The sequence below is a fragment of the Athene cunicularia genome, assembly GCF_003259725.1.
Source record: "Athene cunicularia isolate RWA chromosome 3 unlocalized genomic scaffold, athCun1 chr3_part1, whole genome shotgun sequence".
Lineage (NCBI taxonomy): Eukaryota > Metazoa > Chordata > Aves > Strigiformes > Strigidae > Athene > Athene cunicularia.
This window is the reverse complement of record NW_020799097.1, coordinates 3,952,104-3,965,614: the sequence shown is the minus strand read 5'-3', so window position 1 is coordinate 3,965,614 and position 13,511 is coordinate 3,952,104. Positions and strand designations below refer to the sequence as shown.

The 13,511-nt window shown below is 45.7% G+C and overlaps 1 protein-coding gene across 1 annotated transcript in view; it reads right to left on the bottom strand.

Moving 5' to 3' along the window:
- Positions 1-13,511, bottom strand: part of PKHD1 (PKHD1, fibrocystin/polyductin) — a 265,500-nt gene that overhangs the window by 211,758 nt on the left and 40,231 nt on the right. Inside the window, exons 28-31 of the mRNA XM_026846419.1 lie at positions 12,042-12,237; positions 10,523-10,590; positions 6,280-7,893; positions 5,971-6,114 (exon numbers count right to left, since the gene is read on the bottom strand). Of these exons, the coding sequence (XP_026702220.1) occupies positions 5,971-6,114; positions 6,280-7,893; positions 10,523-10,590; positions 12,042-12,237 (2,022 nt within the window). The remainder of the gene's footprint in view (positions 1-5,970; positions 6,115-6,279; positions 7,894-10,522; positions 10,591-12,041; positions 12,238-13,511) is intronic.

Here is a 13,511-nt window from a genome sequence, read left to right as displayed (position 1 = left end):
AGAAAATGCTGCTTAATGTACACTCTCCAGAACCAAACCTAGGACTGCTCTCTCCCTCTCAGGTGAAAGGAGGTAGGGATCTCATCTCCACACCCTACAACTCCTGTCTGTCTGATGGAAATACCACTCTTCCAGGAGATAACCAATTCTCATTCCTTCTCTGAGGAATTCTGATTTCTTCCCTCTTCCCAAAGGATTTAATACTTTTCTCAGTTAGGAGGAAGTCTTGGCCTTTCATCCCCCTTCCTCTGACCATTAAATGCAAAAATCTCTCGGCATTATTAGTGTCATTATCTCCTACCACAACAGTAAAGAGAAAATATCAGATAAAGACTGCAACACACTTAGTATGTCCTAAAAGTATAGTCTGCTTGTCTGGGACAGAATTCTTCTCCCTGCTTAATTGGTTAGTGTTCAAACCCCAAAATGAAGCTTCTTAATGCTTTATGTTTCCTATAAAGATAAAACCCACTAATCATACGTAATACAATCCCATCACTGAGATGAATGCATTCATCCCATTACGGATTCTCTTTTGAGATCAGACACAGCGGCAGCCAAATCTCCGCATGTTGGTAATGGGTTAGGGACTGATTGCCCCCAACCCTGTCTTTGAGGGATACTCTGGCTTAAGCCAGGATCCTGGGATGCTCAGCACAAGGGCTTTGTTCTGGGTCACTGTTTAATAACAACTGTTGGACATGTGATGAGGCTAAAACCTCCAGGAGTTCCATGGGCAGCTGCAGATTGATTGAACAACTGCCCAAGGAGTCCCGGTGCCAAACCCCACATCCTCCGTATTCCTCTGCTCACAAAACGGACTGCAGAGCATAACAGTAACGTGCTTATCAGAAAAGACAAAAGTTAAAAAAGAAAAAAAAAAAAGTGAGAGGAAAAAAGAGACCTGTTAACGTCACCAGGTCCAACCTCTACCAATGAAGAACTGTTCCCTAGGAAACAATCGTTTTGCACAGCTGAGTTTCAGAAGTCCCAAGAGGTGACTTTGCAAGCATCTATTTCACTGCCTGATAGATCTCACTGACAGAACGTTCCTGGGGTGCAATCAATATGCATTTCTTTTTCCTTTTTCTTAATTTCACTTCCAGATTTGAAAGACAGAAGGGACCATTCGGATCCTTTGGTTTGATCTCCACAACAAACAGCAGCGGCCCTGGCTTCTGCTGAGGTCTCAATTGCCACAACACATCCTCTTCGTTATCTTCTGCATTTACTCATACAAATCACCCCATTTCCCAGGCTATAGTCTCCCTTGGTCCCAGCTCAGTGCCTCTCCTTGGTTCATCTGCACTGCTGCAACCAAAACTTCATTCCTCTCTCTCATCTGGCCCCATAAAAAGAGCTACATCAAGCCATGTTTCTCCTCCTTTTAAACCAGTCTAACTTAATTTCTAGCCTTAATCTAAATCCTCTTCCCTAAACATCCACTTTTACCAATATATTTTGGCTAACGGTAGGTCCAGGACTCACTAACAAAGATCCCAAGAGCCATTACATCAAAGCCCTACAGCCAGACCTGTTATTCCAAGCACACGGATGCAACCAGGCAAATCGGACTCAGATTTTTCCCAGATGGATCTTCTTATCAGTTCACCTCCTTTTGAAAGCCCCTTCTTCACCCTCACCCCAATGTCAAACATACAATCTCAGGTACTGGCTAACTGCAAAACTTACATATGATTCCTACCCTAATATCACCTAATAGGAACGTTCCGTTATTTTTTTACCTGCCTCAAGCTTCCTGCCAGTCTTCCCACCTTTCACAGGAGCACAGTTCAATCCCACAGACATTAACCATGGGTTCTGTAAATTTAAGCTGAGCTGTAGAGAGTCCACAGCTGTATTTGCACTCATCAACAGTGCTGTGACACAAGCAACAAAGCAAGAACAAGAGAAGGGGAAAGTTCTGGGGATCAAGCCAGTTATCTCTTCACCAGACCTTTAAAGACTTTGAGGTTTGGGGCTTTTTGCTTCAGTTTTGGTTTTTCTTGAAGGGAGTGTAGTTTTGTTAATTTAATTTTCTTAATTTTCTTAAACTTTAAGGGTGAATCTCAAATTTAGCTCTGTTCTGATTTGTTTTTTCTGCAGTCTTACATTCCTATTCCTTGTGCCCTGGACTTAGCATGTTTCAATACTTCACGTGGTCAGCTCTTGCCAAAGATCAAACCAAAACCTTGCTACAACCCCGCTCAGCTCCCGTTCCTAAGGAAGATCCCATGGGGCAGGCTTATGGATGGATCCTGCTGAGAGGGGGGGGGGTTCCTCGTGTCTTCAAAAACTGCCTGTTAAATGGGAAAGTAGTCACATTTCCTACCTGCAGAGCCTTGCCCTGTGGATTTGATCACATGAGTAAGCTAGATGTGCCGGTTGGGGATTCCCACGTGAACACCTCTAATCTTAAACAGGCCAGACACAACATGACCTAGCACTGAAACCCCAGGGCAGCGAGCTGCCACCTGACGTCCCGCAGTGCCAGCGGGGAGGCATTTCTGCTTCACAGCATGCTGTAACAGTAGAAATGCAGCTTGAACTCTTCACTTCTCATCACCCGGTCCACAAGCAGCGCTGGGAAGTGTCAGACAAGCATCCAACTTGGCTGCACCAGCCTCTGCACCAAAGGGGCCCTGGGGCACCACCGATCTATCCCTCCCATCTCCTTCATGGCTCGGGGTCCCACATCCCTGAAGTTGCTTCCCCACCTCTCCCGCGTGGATGAGGCTGTGAAAGAAAGGTCTGAGCACTGGATGTGTGAGTGCCAAGTGGCAAGCTTCCCCGGGCAAACAGCATCACGTAAAGCACGAGGTGAGACTGTACTAACGGCACTTCATAAAGCCACTTATGCCCTAAATGGTGGGGGGGGTGTAATCACTTTAATATTAGGAGGAATGCTATCAGAAAGCATCTTGCTCTATATATAGATTCACTGATGCTGCATGTAGATATACACAGTATGAACACATTTGTCTCGGGCACTATAAATAACCTGGCAAACACTCACAAATTTAAGCAGCCTGCAAAGAATGTGGGGGTTTTTAAATGAAAAAAAAAAAAAAAAAAAATCCTGTAAATACTCCATTGACAGACGAACATTTTTGTAACTCGACTGGTGAGATTTGCAAGGCTGCACACTGCAAAATCCATGGCAGGGGAGAGAGGGATTGTCTTGTAACTAGCCTCAAAGCAATAGTGCCTGTGTCCCTTTGGTTAGTGAGGCAGCACATCCTTTGCATCTTCTCTCCAGAAACTCAACCAGCAAACGAGCAGCCATCAGCATTCACTTGCTGACATCTAGTGTCAGCAATAAGCATTTTGGTCCTGCCTGCGAAATGGTTTTCCCCAGGCTCCCTCTGCTGCCTACCGCTCAGTGAATTTTGAACACAGTTATTAATGTTTTCACAGTTTGGATCAATTTGATTACATTTTATTCTGCTACTGTTCCTGCAATAACCACACTTCCCTGTTTTGTGCTCTGATATTCTTTTTCTTTTTTTTTTCAGCACTTCAGCACTATGTCTTTTTTATTGTTTAAAAAAAAAAAAAATTAAGTACTTTTGTGAGTTGTGCCTGGATCTTGTTTAAAACAAAGAAAATTGAGCCCTTACAACTTGTTGGTGCCCTTTTGAGTGCTTGTGGTTGGGTTTTAAAGCCCTTTTCCGCCCCCCACCCCCCTCCCTCCATTTCTCTTAGCATTAGTCATGGATGAGGAAAGAAACCATTCAAAATGACAAGAGCAAATTCAGAATTTTGGAGTAAGTGAGGCTGGAGAGGACCCCTGGATGCCTCTTGTCCCAACCTTTTCTCAAAAAACAACAAAAAAAAAAAGTTAACTTTCACAACTTATCTAATCAAATTCTGACTGTTTTGAAGGATGGAGATTCCACACACCTTTGAGCAAACCCCTGGCAATTTACCCTGATGGACTCTCTCACTGCCACCTTTATTCCAGGTTCACAAAGGATAAGAGGCCATGGGTCTTTGGTCACCTGGATAACGGATCTTCGGATGGCCACGGGACAGCAAATATTTCCGTAGATCTCAGGATGTTTTCCTAGCATCAAAGTTATGAAGGGGCTGAAGTGTTACACTACCAAGTGTGGCAATGCTGCAGCACCAAGGAAGAAGGTGCTCTGTGCTTAGCATTTGGGGAATGGTGTGTATCTCAGGGTGATATTTAAAAATCTTAAATCCTGCCTTTTGTAAATCTTAGGAGTCTAATTCTGTGCTGCCAGTAGGAGAGAGGAAATACACCTTCTCTCAGGAAATGCCTATTTTGAAGAGTTTCCGCCAAGATTGAGGCAGGGTTATTTCTCTCTTTGATCGAGCTGGAGATTGTGGCATCATTCCCTCCCAGTTATAGAGGGTGCTCTGGCTGTGGGGTGATCCCCTCTTCCTCTCAGTGAATTCAAATCCTTATCTCCAGGTTCCCAAAGGTATGAACTGAACATAGTACATCATTTGTTCACCCTCCCAGTCATTCAACTTTTTCCTCCCACCTCCTTACCCCACTGAAGCTGTCCCACCATGCAGCCAAAACACTAAACGTATGGGAGCACAGAAGAAAAAAAAAAAAAAAAAAAAAAGGCATTTAAGGGAGCTCAACTCACTAAGTTAGAATCGTAGAATCATTCAGGTTGGAAAAGCCCCTCGGGATCATCGAGTCCAACCATCAGCCCAACTCTACAAAGTTCTCCCCTACCCCACATCCCCCACAGCTCATCCCAACAGCCCTGAAACCCCCCCAAGGGATGAGGACTCCCCCCTCCCTGGGCAGCCTGTTCCACTCTCTGATCACCCTTTCCCTGAAAAATTTTCTCCTCCTGCCCAGCCTGACCCTCCCCTGGGGCAGTTTCCAGCCGTTCCCTCTTGTCCCGTCCCTGATCCCCTGGGAGCAGAGCCCAGCCCCAGCCTCTCTGCAATGTCCTGTCAGGAGCTGCAGAGAGGGATGAGGGCTCCCCTCAGCCTCCTCCTCCTCACACTGAACACTCCCAGCTCCTTCCCTGGCTCCTCACAGCATTGATTCTCCAGCCCTTCCCCAGCCTCGCTGCCCTCCTCTGCCCTCGCTCCAGCCCCTCCAGATCTCTCTGGGATTGAGGTGCCCAAACCTGGACACAACCCTCCAGGTGTGGCCTCACCAGTGCCGAGCACAGGGGACTGTCACCTCCCTGCTCCTGCTGCTCACACTAGTTCTAACCCAAGCCAGGAGGCCGTTGGCTTTCTTTGGCCACCCGGGCACACTGCTGGCTCCTGTTCAGCTGCTTGTCAATGAGAACCCCCAGACCCTTCCAGACAGCTCCAGCCACCCCTCCCTGAGCCTGTAGTCATGCCGGGGGTTGTTGTGGCCCAAGGGCAGGACCTGGCTCTTGGTCTTGTGGAAGCTCATCCCGTTAATGTTGGCCCACCAATCCAATCTATCCAAGTCTCTCTGTAGAGCCTCCTTATCTTCAAGCAGATCAACACTCCTGCTTAACTTGGTGTCATCTGCAAAGTTACTGATAATACACTCTATGTCCTTATCAAGATCATCAATAAAGATATTGAACAGAAATGGTCCCAACACCGAGTGCTGGTCATGATGTCCAAGAGGTGCTTGGGTACCCTACAGCCCTCATGCACATTTATGTGAGACGTTTTTCCCAAGGAACAACTGCCACAAGGAACTGCTGACATTTTACACATCTCGTGTGGATCCACAGAGCATGTGTGATCAAAGGGGCATGGTGGATCTAGTCCAAAACCCATGGCCATTGACACAAACACTCTCCCTTACAGCAACTGCCTTTGGACTGAGCACAAAGAGCACAAGTCAGTGCTATGTTGGCTCCTCTCCTTTCTCCAGAGTTGTTACTGTGCTGTTCCCCTGGGATATATACACTAGGATACCCCACTTTTGGGTCAAGATAGGCTTTTAGGGGATATTTTTAGCCCAGTGCCAGGTTTCGTGTCTTAGCTGACCGTTTAAGCGTGGAGCAAGGCAGCTCAGGTCGGTCATCGTTGTGTTGCCCAACAGTCCACAATTGATTCCACAGACTGTGACCAAAGTCTTCCCTGGGGAAAACCCAGTTCCATGCAGGTAAACTGCTCCTCCATTCAAGCCACCTTGGAAAAGGACAGAAAATGGGATTTAAAACAGAGCCCAACAACCAGCTGTCATCAAGGGTATTTTTTTTTAATTCATAATTTTTTATTTCATGCCAGAAAACCCCACTCACCACAGTCCCTCACAGTGCACCCCGTGGAGGAGCTGCAACCTTCATGACTTACCCCAGTTGTTCTGCACAGCTGTCACCATCAGTGGAGAGGTGAAGGTCAGGTTGGAGGAAGCCCAGCCCCTGGGGACATCCAGGGCCAGCACACGGTACTCGCCAGCAGGGAGCTGAGGAGCTGAGCACTGCAAAGTAGAGCGAGTGATGGTGACACCGCTACAAACAAAGTCTCCAACAAATACGTAGATGGTGTCCGACTCTGCGACCTGTGATACTGTCATCGTTAAAAGGAGACCAGTTGCAACAAGCGAAAGGAAAGCTGGGGTAAACTCCTCACTATAACTTATATTTCCAAGATAATAGGAGACGCCATCTACTTTTAGGCTCAAAGCCCTAGTCCCATCACCCGGAGGCACCGTGCACTGGATAGCTACACAGGTGACATTGAGAATGAGGCAAGGGTGTTGATCAATGAGAACAGCAGTCATTCTCTTTCCTTGCAGTGCCGAGCCTGCTAAGGTGAGCAGGCCTCCACCATTGGTACTGAAGTTCCGTGGGTAAAACTGATACACCTGGGGCAGGACGGTGAGAACACTGGACACCCCTCTGAAGCAAGCTCGCCCACTTTTCCTGTTGGATATGGAAATGTTGTGCTCCCCTGGGGCAATGCACTCTGTCTGACACTGGATGCTGGTCTTGTTCCAGAAAGTTACCTTACAGACAGTCTGGTTATCCATGTGTACCATGGGGCTATGACTTGGCCATGCCAACCTCTGTCCTTTGATCATCACATGGGTGAATGTCCCATTGATCTCCCAGGTGACCAAATCAACGAGAGGGGTCCACTGCTCATGAAGGTGGAGCGTACAGTCTCCAAGGCAGACACTGTTGATCCCATTGACAGTCGCTGTGACATTAAGAGCCCAAGATGCCTCAGCCAACCACTGCTGATGCAAAAGATGGGCCCCTGGAAGGACAATGCAACTAATGGCATCATTATCAGAGTTCTGGATCTCACAGGAATAATTACTCTCCAGGCTGACCTGCACCAAATTCCTCCTGGATTTTAAAGCAATACCAGATATAGTGAGTAACATCCCACCACAGATTGATCCTCGTGATGGAAATATGGAGGTTATCCGTGGAGTTATTGTAAGGGCCTGCAGCCTTGCTGTCACACGAGCATATCCTAGCTGTCTCTGGATAACCTGGATGGGGAAAGTCCCAGGTTCCAGGTTGTTCAGTGGAAAAGAGCACTGATAAAACGTTGCAGACCTGTTGCCACGTTGACATTCAAGTTCACATTCACTTTGTCCAAGCTTAGCCACGGATCCAGTGATTTTTATCCCCTGCAGGCTCAGGAGCAGGCTGCTATCTGTGATTTCCATTTCAACAACAGTAACCAGAGGAGTCAAAGCTCTTTGGTAATTAAAGATGGTGGTCTTTTTTGCAAAGACAGAATGTTGAAGTGACCTGCTGCTGATGACTACATTTACTCTGACAGAGACATCTTGTGAATCTTTATTAGACAAATTAGCAGCTGGCGGGGTCAGGCACCAAACTGTCTCTTCTGTCGAGTGAGTAACCATACAAGTTTGCATGTTCATTGAAACAGAAACCAGGGCAGGATTTTGGCTAAAGCCCACCCCAGAGATTGTGAGCAGTGTCCCACCTAGGAGCAAAACAAAATAAGGAAGAATCACATTATATGCAGGAAAGGAATTAATGGCTGTGAACAATCACAAACCATGCTGAAGCTGATAAGTATGGCAGACAGTCTGAGCCAGGCTGAATAGAAGAAGAAATCAAGTCCTTTTTTTGGAAAAAGACAGCTAGAGATAATAGCAGTCATGTATCATGATAATCCTATGTGGACAAGAGGCTGAGGTATCGGATAACCAGGGATCTTTGTGGCAGTAGATAACGGTGGAAAGCCACCACAGAACTGGAGGAAGCTGCTGTGAGAGGCCTCCTGAGACTGAACTCCTCAAGGAATGGGACTGACTGTACAGGCAGGTGCAGAGATGGTAGATGGTTCGGTCCTGCTGCATACAGGGAAGCAGAACGAGGTAGGACTGTTTTCAAACAAACAGCCAGAACCACAGGCTGTCCTTCAGTCTTCAGTTCTGCCTGGCCACTCAGGCACTGTGCCAGATTGGCCATGCACTGATGGTCACTTGCCCTTGAGGAGTTCACTGACCAGAAAAGCTGATACATTGATGAATACTTCCAGCCTCAAGCTCTCCCCTACTTACATGCTCCCAGTTCGCACCATTTAAGATGGGTAGAACAAAAAGAGAAGAGTTGCTTCCCCTTCACTGCCAAAGACAACTCTGACCAGGGCTTCCCGTGCATGGGCTAGATGAAGACAGGCTGGCTGCTTTCCCCTGTGGTTATCTGGAAGTTTTTATTCCCTGGGTATCTACTTAAAACCACAGCAGCAAATGGGTAAACAGACTCTTGGTGTGAACCGATAGGGTCGTTTATATAGAAAAACAATTCAGGAAGCGTTAGACACAAAGTTCTGAGCTCCAGATGAGGCTGTCTTTGTGTCTACTGTTGGGAGCTGGAAGACTGTTGTAGAGAAGTACCATCATACACTGCTTCACTCACATAATCTTCCTAAATCATCCTATATTTGGGTCACACTGGGAGACAGGCTATCTTTGATCTGATCCAGGGCATTTGTTCTGCAACACGGCAACGGAGTCTTCCTCTCCACATCAACACCAGGAGCCTTCGGAGTTTCTGCTACTGCCCTTACCAATAAGAGTAAGTGCTAATTATTGGAATAAGCACGAATCCTGATGTCTAGATTTACATAATATTGCAAAGCAGTGGTACCTGCACTGCCTCACGGGGAACTGAGAATCAGGGCAGCGCTGAAGTAGGAGCAGTCTGGATTTTAGGAAGTGTTAATTATAAAAATGCAAATCCTCCAGCATTCCCAGCCTAATCCCATGCTTCCAAGCCCAGAGCTCAGCTGGAGCCTCTCTCCATCTTCCTTTAATTTACAGTACTGGTACTCCCAGGGTCCTACCTTGCTTCAACCTCTTTATCCATTAAGCCTTTCTTTTCCCATGATCTGGCTGAAAACCAAGTGGTTTTATAATGGGGTTCCTTCTGAGTGAGCTCAAATCCTTAATCTAGATGGCCACACAAATGTTAGAAATAACAAAAGACTAGAGATAAGGTAGGGAAAGACCAGTGCTTTTTGCAGCGATGAGATTCTTAGTCAATTTAGGCCATTCATAAAACTGCAGCCAAAGAGTTAATCCGTTCTTATTTAAATTTCCATTTACCCTTAAAGCGTGCAGTAATTTATTTATTTATTTTTAGTGTCGTTTAGTGTTCAAAACTGATAGGCTTTGCTCTCCCAACTTTATCCACACTCATCTTTCAAGGTTTGGGCACTTCACAAACTATTGAACTAATCACGTACCACAAAGCCTCTGAGTTTTGTGTCTTTAAATGTGTTGTGAGCCTGGGAGAGCAATCTGTGGAGGAGCTGAGGTTGCATCACAAGCATTTCTCCGTCTTCTATAAAAGCATTTCTAAGGGCTCATATAAAATTCACTACAGGGATTCAACTCTCCCCTCACCCCCAGACAAATGACAAAATAAAATCAACCACCCCAAATACGCTTTTTAAGATTTAAAGTAAAACTTTTCTTTTTAATTCAGTTATGCTGTTCTCTGAAACACACTTAAATTATTTCCAATGCTTAAAAGCTTGGAATGGGATTTATAAATATTTCACTTTTGATTAAAATTAACATTGAAAAAGGATGGGTTGTTTTGGTTTTGGTTTTTTGTTTTTTTGGGGGTTTTTTGTCTTTTCAACTTAACAAAAATGAACATCCCCTTTGGGATCACTTAAAATTATTGTTTGCTTCAAACCACAGTTGTACGCTGCTTTCCACCTAACTTTCACACAGAAAGCCTTGAAAGATGGAGGCATAATGACTGAAAGAAACAGCACAGATGAGTCAGGTGTGGGCGTGCTTTGTTTTCCCAATGGGATCATGCAAGGATACACGAGCAAACACTTGGGGAAATCAAATTCCAATCACAGGGAGCCCTGAGCCAGCCAAACAGATTGAGGGATGCTCACTACAATCCCACATTTCCAGATTGCTGCTGTCTGCCAGTTGATGTCTGCATAATAAAGGGTCATAGATTTAAAACACCCTCATTTAAACTGATGTGAAATGGGATGCCCTTTCCATTCCTGCAGGAAAACTGTGCCCTTGATCCCTTTAACCTCCATAAGTGGCTGCAGATGTACCGAAGCTGTTTACCCAGAAAGGAGCCACAACACGGCTCTACGCTGAAGATCTCCGAGATGTACTGGATTAACGGCTCAACCCTGCAAAACACAAGCAACATAGAAAAGGGTTTGGGGGATTTTTATATATATTTTTTTCTCTCCTGCTGTGGTGCCGTTCTTGCAACTCCTTCTAGGTTGAAAAGAAACACCCACCTGGCACATCCACTTTGTTCAATGACACAGTGACAAGACCATCCCCACCCATTATTTTTTTTTTCCCAGATGATTCGAGCTACATCTGTTATGAACACTGTCTTATCAGGTGGCAACAGGTGGGGCAAATTTAGTCCGTGACATGCAACTGAATTACCAATCAAAAGAAGCAAGAATGAGCATTTTTTTGCCAAACGGATGTCACCATAGCCATGCTCGGAGATGGACATGCATGGAAGAGCCATCCCAGCTGCCCTCCCCCCTTACATCCTCCCACCAGAGAGCAGAGGCAAACGCAGCAAGATGAAACCCAGACATAACCTCCCGAAGCCCACTCAGATAAGGGTGCAGCCCTTTTTCCATCCCACCTATGCTTCTTTTTCCTCATCATCACCCCCTTTTTATTGGCAGAAAGTATCAAAACCATCTTCTGCCATAAAAAGACACGTTAGAGAAGCAGACCTTTCCAAGCTTGCAATACAGCCCACCAGAGATCAGAGTTGTCTCCTGGGATGATCCATCTCCCTCTACTCTCTATCCCCGGAGACAAAGCAATAGCGCTGCTAACAGACTCCTGAATCAGATGGGATGAATCCCTGTGTGCCATCCCACCGACCGACCGCAGGCTTTCTCCTTCTGAAGCTCATTAACGTAACAAGCAGCTTATGGTGGTTGGTGAGCAATAAAAGCAGCCCTCGTCTCACCAACACCATTGTTTCAGGATCATTTCTAGCAGCTGCCATGGAACAGAGCTGCGTGGCTGAGGACCAAAACTGTGTTGTTTGTGAACGCATTGTTACATCCCACTTTCAGGTTGGTTTTCCCCCACATTTTAATTCACGTATACTACATTTATCTCGGCATGAACTTGAAGTGTCACCTTAAAAGATGGAAATAGCATCATTTAAAAATTCTCCAAACAAAGCAATTTCTTTTATTATTTTTCAAACTAGCTTTTGTTTTTCTCATGAAAAGTGTTTTTCTTCTGCTGTTTTCCTACAGCAGGATTTATCTGCATTTGACCTGAATCTCTGAATGCCTTTGATTGCCTGAATATGCATTTTTCATCAAATCAACTGTTTTTTCTAAAATGTTTCTCTCCTGCCTCCTACTGATCCAAGGGGAGTTAATTGACTAGCATTAGCAGTTTGCTGACTTGGGTTCCACAGATCAATAAATGCCTTGATAATTATTCATAGTTTTATACCACACTGCAGATTTCACCGTTAGTTACGGAATTTGTGAAAACTCTTACCTCTATTTTCAGATTAACCCTAAAATACCAAATAGGATGTAGAATTAAATTCTTATCTTAAGGAAAGTAGACATTCACACACCTGTTTGAAGCAACTGGAATGCCACCGATGGTGACGCAAACGTTGTACCATCCCGCAGCCAAGGCTGGAAGTGTCACATTAACACCACGGTCCGTCTGCGCCTGGATCCCTGCCCATAGGCCCCCAATTTGGACCTTGATGTCTGACCCCCAGTAGCTGGCAAACTGGGATATTCCAATCTGAAGCTCCTGACCCCCTGCAAAGAGGAGAATGAGTGACACTATTTCATTGTTTCTGACAAGTTATTTTAGCACGTGTAACCATTGCCTGAGGAAGAGCACGGTGTGCCATCATGCCAGAACAGGTCCAGTCGTGTCCATCAGCCTAAAACAAAAACTAGAAGATCACAGTGGTTCTGTACCCATCCCACTCATCCCTTGGCATGCCTGGTAAGGTCACCAGCCCCCAGGGTTGTCTTGAGACATTAGCACAGCAAACTTGGCTCTGGCCATCTACAGCCACTCCCAGCCTGCTGGTACACACTCAGGATAGGATCCATGCTCCCTTACTGTAAACATCTATCCTATAGATATCAAATCCAGTCTTTCTAAGGCTCACAAACTGAAGCTGAGGAGTTCTGGGATTTTTCAAAAATCCACGATGAATGATCCAGACCACACTGTTCAGCACTACGGAGCTAACAGGAGCCTCCCACTCTTACATGAGAATTTCCTTGGGTACCTAAAGTCAGATGCTCCAGCTGGCAATCAAGTCCCACGCAGCCTCTCACTCGTTCCTTCCCAGTGGGATGGGGGAAAGAATGGGTGGGGTAAAAGTGAGAAAACTTGTGGGTTGAGATAAAGACAGTTTAATAATTAAAATCTGCACACACAAGCAAAGCAAAACAAGGAATTCATTTACCACTTCCCATCAGCAGGCAGCTGCTCAGCCATCTCCAGGAAAGCTGGGCTGCATCATGCATCACGGTTACTTGGGAAGACAAACTCCATAACCCTAAATCCCTAAATGTTCCCCCCTTCCCCCAGTTTTACGTGCTGATCATGACATCCCATGGTATGTAATATCCCTTTGGTCAGCTGGGGTCAGCTGTCCTGGCTGTGTCCCCTCCCAACTTCTTGTGTACCCCCCCCCGCCTACTTGCTGGTGGGGCGAGAAGCAGAAAGGCCTTGACTCTGTGTAAGCACTGCTGAAAAAAATAACTAAAAAAATCCCCAAATTAACACTGTTTCCACCACAAAGCAAAAACACAGCCCTGTACTAGTTAATGTAGAAAATTAACTCTAAACCAGCACAGCTCCAAAACACCTTGTTTTCAGGAAACACAGTGCTCTCTCCAGTTTAAGATCTGTTGTCAGCCAAACTATATTCTGATGATAGAGCATACTTCCCTTTATTTGTGCATACTGCAGTAACAGAAAAGGACGATGCAGTAGAGAAGGGAATTTAATAACCTAAATTCCTCCTGAAATAGCTTAAAAAACTGGGGTGGTTTGCATCAGTCCAAATGAA